The 10,185-nt window shown below is 40.5% G+C and overlaps 1 protein-coding gene across 1 annotated transcript; it reads left to right on the top strand.

Annotated features, from left to right (window-relative positions):
- Positions 1-2,670: 2,670 nt before the first annotated feature.
- hapln2 (hyaluronan and proteoglycan link protein 2) lies at positions 2,671-7,919 on the top strand. The gene is made up of 6 exons (XM_008293875.1): positions 2,671-2,836; positions 3,051-3,155; positions 4,625-4,981; positions 5,196-5,312; positions 5,406-5,588; positions 6,779-7,919. The coding sequence occupies exons 2-6, from the start codon at positions 3,065-3,067 to the stop codon at positions 7,054-7,056; spliced, it is 1,026 nt and encodes a 341-aa protein (XP_008292097.1). The 5' UTR covers positions 2,671-2,836; positions 3,051-3,064; the 3' UTR covers positions 7,057-7,919.
- The last annotated feature ends 2,266 nt before the right edge of the window (positions 7,920-10,185 follow it).

The raw sequence follows: 10,185 nt of genomic DNA, 5'->3' as shown, positions 1-10,185 counted from the left end.
TCAGGATTCAGGAAGTCATTTTTCACTTTCATGGTCAGGAGATCCAAGTTCTTAAAGACCTCTGCACTCGACTGTATAATAATCAGTTTTAATCAGAATGACTAGTGTCAAACTTCTGATGAAGCAGAAAGAGTTAGTGTAGTCATTACATTTTATTTAATCCACAAGTTGTTGAGGCATTTCAGTAAAAATCTAACTTAATCGCTTATACCTCAACAGTGACACCAGTTAGGCAAGTTGATCTGGATCCACCTTCTGAGGATCATGAAAATCTACACAAAATTTCTTGACAAAACAGGAACTAAAAGCTGAAATATAGGTTAAACGGATTGGTGGATGGACAGACAGAGCGCTGCAGAGACAGTTGGCCGTTTTCACCTAGAGGTGTTTGTGCGAATACTAATTGGAGGACAAGAAAGAGTCCCATTGAGGATGGAGCACAATGGGGAAGCAACACAAGCAAAAACAGAAGAATCCCATTATTTCATCTTTTTTCCACATTGGACGGTGTTTGTGTGTTTGCCGCCTGCTGTCACTGCGTGGAGACTGTGACCCTCACAAAGCCGCCCTTGTGCCCAGGGGCCACGGTGGCATAGGAAACCAGATCCGACACAGCTTCCTCTCCCACTGCCCCCAGAGCCGTGTGGGCAATAACAAAGATGGCTGAATGCACACTATAGTGCTCTTTGGCAGCGGCCTTCTGGGAAAGGTTAGAATACACAGGGAAGCTTGTTGTCTGCAGGGTTCAGCGGTGGCTCATCACTGTATACACTGTATGCTACAATACGCTGGTTGACAGCAGGAGCCAATATAGCAGCAACATGTAGATCTGATCAGAAATATGACTTTTATCCTCTGACTTGATGTGCAATATGGCACCACATGCATATACAAGGAGGATAGCAACATCTTTTTTTTCCTTTTTATTACTTTTTTACAATGCAAATATGCCCCATGGGAATTTCTTTATTGTTAATTTCTTTTAACTTGAAATACAAGATTCCTAATAGGATGAAAATTATAATGCTAAAAATTCACTTTGCCCCCTTGTGTTGTTTATCTTGATACCCAAGTTCTAAAAATCTTGATAAGGCAGAAAGCAACCAATTATCTGCAGCAGTAACAGAAAAATGCACAAAATATATTGAGTTGGGTCCCACAAAAGCTTTAAAAAAAACAACTAGTTTTAAGTAATGCTTAGTAATTTATTAGGTTAATTTTTAAACTGTTTGAGTAAAAAAAAAAAGAAAAAAGTTTTCATTATTTGCTCCATTATTGGTCTTATAATTTTCACTGTTTGTGCAACTACAACTGTTTTGCTGTCGTGCGGTTTAACACAACTATTTCAACTCCAATTCTTCATTGCCGTTCTTCTCATCGACAGGTCTAACTGGTGGTCAAGCGAACATAAATCTCAACGCAAAAAGCACTTAAAGCTTGTTTCTTCATTTATATGGAAGTGAAGGTTCTGCATGTGATCACAAGGACAGATTTAAAACCATGTGGAGCTGTATTAATCTGAGGTAAAGAATGTGTATTTCTATCCTTGTGTTTTTCACAGCTTAAGTCGTGACTCGGAAGTTTTATGACTCTGGCCCCCATTGTTTTGCCCTCACAGTGGCAAAGGTTCATAAAGACAAGCCATCTGGTCTGCTTGGAGTCCCCACAGCGCTTAATAAATGCAGGTTAAAAAAAAAAAAAACAACTTAGACGCAACCTCTCTTGCTAATGTGCGAGATAGCATGCTCACTCGAGGCAATGCTCTTGTCCTTTCACCAGGTTTGTGTGGTCTGTGACATATAGAAAGTGTGTCTTGCTGATCTGGGTCACAGTCAACAAGAATAATATTAACTATAGAGCACTCATCAAAATCCAAGTTACAAAGAGCCTCAGAAGACAGACAAATATAGACAGATAAAAACTAAATTATTGCTCTATGACTTGCTTGCTACAATAATTAAGTTGCTCGTTGTCAGATTAGTCAACTCAACTCTGAAGATCAAGTAATCAGTTTCTTAATCTTTATATTCTTGCCGTTGTAATTAAAAGTAGTAAATTCAGGGTCAGAACTAAACTCCCTTTCTAATGTTTACCACCTTTGAATAAAAGGTTTATGATGTATCTGTGTAGTCGACACAGAGCAGATAAAGTCGAGTTATTTTATAAAATCTGCCATCAATGGAAAACACATGTAGTGTTACAATATTATTCAGTTGTATTTCCAATCCAGCAAGCATAAGGCATTATGTGCATCTGTTGTTTACTACATCAGCCTTTACCTTTAACTTTTTAGAGTATATAATATACTCTATGATGATTGCTGACAGTGCATTGTTTCAACTGTTAGTGTGTAATTTAAATCTGTAGGAAATGCAGCAAGATTAGTTTCTACTTACAAACAACCCCAGCTATCATCCCTCACACTCCAAAAATCACTCTGTTTCGTTGCAGTTCTCATTTCATTTGTGTAGCTTTTAATCAACAATATGAATGAAGAATTTAGAGCAAAACAAACACAAAGCCTGTGAGTGTCAGACCTTCATATGGTCATTAACATCTGGAGCAGAGAGGACAACAGTCCTGTTTACACACTGCTGATCACAGAGTGGACCATATGACCGGAGTGAGGAGAGAGAGAGGAGGGTGACAGTGAGAAACTGATGACAGCTGAACATTCAGGGCTCGGGCAGAGGACACAACAGTGATAAAGAGTAAGGGATGAAATAAAGTTATGCGTTAGCCAGGAATTTTCTGAGCTGCAACCCCGGAAAACATCGTCGTCATGTCGGACAGCGTGGGAGGATGACCGGATAGCTGCATCTTCCCAACTGCACAGGTTTCTGTTTTTGCTAATTTCACATTAAAAGGATGCATAGACTTTATAAATAGACTGTAGCAGGTACTGATTGTCTACATTTTTAGTGCATGAAATTTTTATTGATGATAAATATCGGCTGGTGTGTGAGGACTAAATGTAATTAGTTTTATGCACCAAAAACACTGTATCATAGTGTGTGAGCTCCGTTATGTGTTTGTCTTATGAATTACAGGAGCTGGAAGAGAGATGCCCTTCATGATGAAGTGTGCTGTGATTCTTTTATTAACATCAAGCTGCTTCACCTGGTCTTCAGCTATATATACCAACAGCAGAGCAGGTAGAGTCCTTTGGGAATGCTTTGCAGATAAATAATGCAGCACTGACTTCAGTGTATCTTACGGTGCAAGTGCATGGCAATTGTCTCACATGAAAGTCTTTGGTGAGTTTATGTACTAAATTTCACCTGAACTTTGACACCAGCATACAACATTCAAGAGTTCACTGGAAGGGCTTTAAAGATTTTACCCACAGGCTGCATAGAGGGATGGATAAATCCTTTGTGACGTCACCTTTAGGCTTCCTGAGCGGTGGTTTGGTGAGCTTAGTGTGTAAGCTCCAGTCATTGCCAGGTTGGCAGTGCTTAACTCCTGGCTCATCCAAAAATGAGCCAAGAGATGGAGTCTGAGTGGAGCCGAGATGCAAGCATGTCTGGCACACACTTAATCATGCATAACTTTAAGTCTTAATGCAATTTAAAAGGCTGAGTTATATAAAAATCCACTCCCTGCACAGTTGCCATCAAAGTGGAAATTAGTTAGAGAGACTGAAATAGTTTTTGTATCAAGCTGTAAACACGTTTGTCTTTGCTGTGAAGTCAGCCATTTTAACATGGAGGTCTATGGGGATTAACTCACTTTTGGTGCCAACCTCAAGTGGCCATTTAAGGAACTGCAATTCTTGACTATTTTCTTGAAGCCCCAAAGGTTGCTGCTTGATTTTATCTAGCATCAGCAACACATATGGGCTTCACAACTTATGGATGCACAGAGGACACAAGTTTAGTTGAATGATCAGAGGCCATGTTTTTGTAGTTGTAATCTGTGTATTCGAGTCCTGGTTGATTTGATGACACCTGTGGTTACTCGCAGTATAAGTAGCATGTTTTAATAAATTAGGGTTTTGAGTCTAAGATTGCATGTGCAACAACAATGGAGGCAGCAAATACATATTGAACAGATATTGAGAAAGCAACAGCAAAAAAAACCCAACAAAAAACTGATTAATGTGTTTGTAGTGACAACATTGAACTCACCATTACATACAATGCAATCTCTTTTGTCTTATGCATCATGTCCTTTATCTGCATACACCATTGTTTTATAAATCTCTTATGCACAAGGACACAATTTCATGAATATACAAGATGTGGTGCTTTGAACAGAAATGCATATGCGATTTTGCAAAAGGCCTCTTTTGATAACTTCTATATGGAGGATTGCTGAATGCAAATTTATTGAATGACTACTGCTGAAAATATGCTGAATAGGAATGGGGGATATTAAGGATTTAACCTGAAAAGGTCAAATTAAACATCACTGTGCAGAAAAGTGCTGCTACACGACATTCACTGGGTTGTAATTAAACATTTCAGCGACAGGCCAGCGATCCCAGAGGAGGTTTTTCAGTTAGTTTTGGGAGATAAAATACGACATCTTTGAAATGTTTTCATGCGTTTTTATTGTTGTATATCAGGTTTGTCTAGTTGATAGCGATACTGTAAGCTGCTGGATGCGGTTTTATCCACAGCATCCAAGAAGCTGAAGTATCTCCTCGAGTCGCCGGTGTACCCAGAGGTCGCCGGCCGACGAGGAGGTAATGTCACTTTGCCGTGCATCATCAGAGTGAAGCCCAGCCATTACAAGGTTAAATGGACAAAGCTGCAGCCAGAACACGTCGGGCCGGAGAACATTATCATGATATCAAATGCGCATGCCTTCAAGCCGTACGGCCCCCTCGGACAGCGGGCTTCTCTCCTGAAGGCTCACACCATGGACGCCTCCCTGCACCTCAGCCATCTTGAGCTGGAAGATGGCGGCACGTATCGCTGTGAGCTGGTCAATGGCATCGAGGACGAAAGCGTTGATGTTACTTTGAGGATTGAGGGTAAGTGAAGAAACCACCACGGTCGAAAATATTGATGTGAAGGGATGTTTTCCTGTGTGGCATCTGGAAATATCAGTACAAGTCTGAACATATACCTCTTGTGCAGCAGCTAAAGAAAATCTTCCAACCGTTTCTTTTGATGATTTGAAATGTGTTGGACATGATCTCATCAGTGCTGAGGAAAACAAACTAACAAGAGATCCTCTGTTTCTAGGTGTGGTTTTCCCATATCAGAGTAAACACGGTCGCTACAAATTCACTTACCATGAAGCCAAGGAGGCCTGTGCTGAACAAGATGGCATATTAGCCTCGTACAGCCAGCTCTACAGAGGTACCACACACCGTCCAAAGGGTTCACTTCAGATAAATAAATGTCATCTACAGTCTGATCAGCTCTCTTAAAGCAGCTCATCTCTTCCTGCAGCCTGGACCGAGGGTCTGGACTGGTGTAACGCAGGTTGGCTCCATGATGGAACCGTTCATTACCCGATCATTCATCCTCGACCCGTCTGTGGAGGAGAGCTGCTCCCAGGCATCCGCAGCTACGGGCCAAAGGATAAGAATCATGATCGGTTTGATGCTTTCTGCTTCACCTCCCAGAACAGTGGTAAGCTTAGGTTTAGTCTGTCTGTAGCATTTTAGATGGAAATGTCAGTAGAAACTCTGTCCATTATCCTAAATCATCATAACTATAATCTTAGTTAATTCCATTTTGGGACATGACCCTAAAATTAGCTGTTGCTCCGTCTTGTTAGGGTTTACAGAGCAGAAATCTTGGTAACATAAAAATGGCTTTGGAGCTGCATCAGGTGAACATAATTATTCAACCAATCCTCCAAACTACATGAGAAATTATGCAGCTTTTAATTGCTTTTTGAAACAAATCACACCCTAATTTTTTATCTGTCATTACTGATGGTTTAACATTTAGGTACAAACCTTACTTCAATGTCTGGGTTTGACATGTTATCGTCCCTGTATCGCACTGGGTTATGTTTATTGTCTTACCATAAATGTCATAAATACACACTATAATTTGTTTTTGTCACGTCCACATACACCATCCTCTAGCCCCAAATACACAAGTGAACCAAATTTGGAAATCGTCCCCAATAAATACAACATTTATTTCTATTTTAGCAATGTTTGCCTCAACTGAAAGTGTTAAGCTGTTTCAATGAATATGAAACGATATTTTAACGAGAGTCCGTGTCTTTAGAAGGAACTACTGGAGCTAAAAGGTTGTTAAAGTCGCACTCAAATAGAGCTATTTGTGGAAAAGCCACACCTCAAATGGATATCAGTTAAAATTATGCATGTATCTGCTGTAAGAATCTATGTCCTGATTAGTTTCATTTTTGCATTTTGAGTTTGTGTTCATTCATGCACCTGTAAACATTCCCAGATTCCAGCACCATACTGTGGATTTTCTTGCTAATGCCAACAAAGCAGCACTGTGTTGTGAAAGGAAGGTTTGTAAATGCACTAATTTTGTAGTGTTTCAGTGCAGCGACTATGACTCAACTTGGCAGCAGCAGACTGACCTTTAGTTGCTGCTCCACAACAGCAGGACTGATAGGTTGCCAGAGGACAATAAACTCTGTGTGACAAGATGGAAACAAATTTATCAGTTGGAAAATACTTGACTGACTCTTTCCTTGGAAGCCTCCGCCACAGTCATGAGAAGGTGACACTCAAGTTTGAACTTGCAAAACGATGAGGACACTTCAACAGCTGCAGGTTTTATTTTTGAAGTTGCGTCAACATTGGACTGATAAATCTCTTTTGCTCTCACAGGCTCCCTCTTCTACATATCGGGGTCTTTCTCCTTCGAGCAGGCAGAACGGGCTTGTAGACGTGTGGGAGCGGAGCTAGCGCTGGTCGGCCAGCTTTACGCCGCCTGGCGCTTCCAAAAGTACGATCAGTGCGACGGCGGTTGGCTCAGAGATGGGAGTGTGCGCTTTCCCATCAGCAACCCCAGGGAGCGCTGTGGAGGCATCCCCGAGGCAGGGGTGCGCTCATTCGGATTCCCCAACAAGTCGACGCATCTTTATGGATCCTATTGCTATAGGTAGCCAAAAAAAATTAAGAAACAAATACAATTTTTACATCTGTGCCTCTGTGTAAGTAGGAAAGCTCGAGAGGCCCAGAGTTCACTGTGCAGTACATAAAGCTTGATCCACCAATGGATTGGTCCAAATGAGAAACCTCCTACCTGAAATTCCAATTACTGGCAGTATTTCTTGTACTTTATTCATGTCAGTGTGTAATGCTTTTGGAGATTTCTTAGTTCATAGCCCTGTTTCTATTTAACTTGGTAGATCCAGATTTAATCTAGAGGTCAGAGAGAAGAGCAGCTTTAAATTATCTCCTAAATTCACCCAAATATCTCAAAAATAAAAGGACACCCAGTGATCGGGCCAGACATCTGCTGATTCTTCACATAACTTAAAGTCTTTTTAACAGGTTTATTTCTTCTGCATGAGATAACAAAAATGCAAATCTCTGACATACAAAAGGAATGTATTTTTTCCCCAGGGTGCTTGCTACCAGCCAAAATGCTGCTAAAATTAGTTTGTGGCTGGTAAACCTTCATCTTCTCTCCTGCAGTCATTCTCTCAAACGTACTAATGAGCCAGTAAAACAGAGAACTTCACTGATGACACGAGCTGCTGGGACCGATGGAATAATTAGCAGACTGGAAGTAATTAGTATGTGATTCGTGCACAATCATCAGTAACACAGTTTTGGCAGTTCTGCCAAGTGTGTCCATTTAACGCCACTCTGATCTGCTTCCTGTGAGTTCATCCGAGGACGCTAAAAGCTACTTAAAGAATGAAATGGGCTGTCTGTTAATGACGTGTAATTTAATTTATTCAATAAAAACGCATCCACGTGTCAGCATATTAATCTGTAAATAAAGTATTTGTAAATTGGCTGAATGCTTTTTGGGGTTTTTTGAAAATTAAGTGTTTGAATTTAACACAAACAAAAGCTACGGGTGATTATGAACATCTTAAACTGGAGGCTACAATGTCTTGAGAAAATTGGAGTTTGTATTTTCTCCCCGTGCAGTGTGGGTTCTCTCCGGGTTCTCCAGCTTCCTCCTACACGTTCCAAACCCTTTTTGGGTTTATTTGTTGTTTTTAATTTTTCGTTGGTTTTGATTTTTGTTTTTTTTTTTTGGCCTTGTGTTGGCTTGCCACCTTTTCCGGGGGGTTTCCCCTTTTCGGGCTTTAACCGTTTTGTTTTTCACCTTTTTCAGTTGACTTTTTTTGATTCCCCCTTTTCCCGGCCCTATTCCGGTTCCTGTCACTTCGCCCTAGTCTCATCCCAGCTGTGATCAGTCAGTTCCTATAATTCTTTGATCCAAACTAAACTAAGTGCAAACAGGACTTTTTTTCCCCAAACCAAACTAGTGTTGCTCCCCTAGTTGTAGGTGTGAGGGTGGAGTTGTGTGCATCTCCTAAACAACATAAAGAAACTATTAAAGCCCCCGTGAGCTGGATCTGAAACTTTAAGTGGGTTTTAGTCTCGGGTCTTATTGGTAGCGTTACAAAGACACAGTGTCAGATATGTGAGGACACTTCCTTTGATTTGGAGGCTTTAATTTGAAACTAAGCACAGGATTAGTTTTGGCATTCAGCTTTTTCCACCTGTGCACAGTTCTGTCATGATCCACACTCAGTGAGCTGGACCAGGAAGAAAAGAAGCATCTAATAAATAAATCTGTGCAGACAAAGCAAAGCGGTGCAGTAACCCCAAAAGACATGATGCTGATGGTGAGGAAACAGCAAGCAAGAATGAGGAATCAGCCTAAATAACCTTGTGCCAGCCTGCCCAGGTGAAAGATATTAGATTAGATGGCTCCGCCCACCTCACCTGTAGGCAACCTGTGAAGGAAGACTGACGATTGTGAGACTCACAATTGGGGGATTGGCATCAGCTGGTGGCAACTTGCTAAGTGGTTGAGTTCATTTAGGTGTGCAGTGTTGGGATTAGTAGCTCTCTTGGCAAAATCTTCCTCAAACACGGAGGTTTTTCTACCAAATCTAACTGAATATTTTTTGTTTTAAATGGTCAGTTACTTGACCTTAAGTTTCTGTGATTAAACATGAATCAGAAACAGTCACATGGAACACAAATGACGACTGAAAACAAGCAATCCATAAGTCTTCTGACATAAAAAGTTCAACCAATCAGACATTTCACTGTTAAAATTAGGGGCCACGAGGGAATTCGTACAAAAACTACTTTTTAATGTTTTCATACATTTAAATTAACAGACAAAATGAAACAAAAAAAAAATCAGACTAAGTTAAAACCAATAAGCTTTTATTATTGGATCTATTATTCACTGCATCATTTCTACATTTATTTTCTGTGGGTTCATTAGATCAACAGTTACCATCATCTCTCATATTACAATACCTCTTTACCATCTACAAAAGATACATAAGATGAGCTATGGTTGCATTAGTGACATTAAAATACTTGTTTTTCCTTAATGATCCCCCGAAGAACACAATCATCTAAAAGTCTGATTACGACGCTGTACGTTAATACGGTTCTGGCCGGGTACAGATACAGTGCGGTTCATATTAGCACGCCATAGTACAAAGTCCAAGAGACACCTGAATAAAAAGCACCAGAGGACGAGCAGAGTCGATGATCTGCACACTTAAAAAAACAAACATGTCACATGAGCACAGAGACAGTCAGGCGGTTCAGAAACTGAAACTCATTTTTATGAAAGCTAAATTTAAAAAAAACTGAAGGTGAGTCGCCTCTTTCCTCCCAAACAACAGTTCAGACAACATTAATGTATTATATCTGCTGACATTAACACTTTACCTAAACATGTATCTGAGAATATTCTCACAGTGGAACTGCAATCAAGAGAAAAGCACCTCATTCACACGGCTGGAGCTCAATCTAGTTGCTCAGATTCACTTCAGGTGTGACAAGAGCGCTCCAGCTGAAAGAAAAGCTGGTAAATTAAAAAGCTTCTTAGACAGCAGTGAGCGAGCTGGACATTCAGCCACTCAGTCCCCATATGCGCACAGTATTAACAGGTATTTGGATGAGGAAAAACACGTTAGCAACACAAAACAAATCGTAATCAGAAAGGAATCTGATCAGTCAGACGACAGTGACTCACTCTGTGAGTGGATCTCCGCTATAAACTGTATCTGCACAGTTCT

Source organism: Stegastes partitus, unplaced genomic scaffold (genome assembly GCF_000690725.1).
Source record: "Stegastes partitus isolate 25-593 unplaced genomic scaffold, Stegastes_partitus-1.0.2 Scaffold917, whole genome shotgun sequence".
In the NCBI taxonomy this organism is placed as follows: domain Eukaryota; kingdom Metazoa; phylum Chordata; class Actinopteri; family Pomacentridae; genus Stegastes; species Stegastes partitus.
The sequence above is the reverse complement of the archived record's forward strand: the minus strand, read 5'-3'. Positions and strand labels throughout refer to the sequence as shown.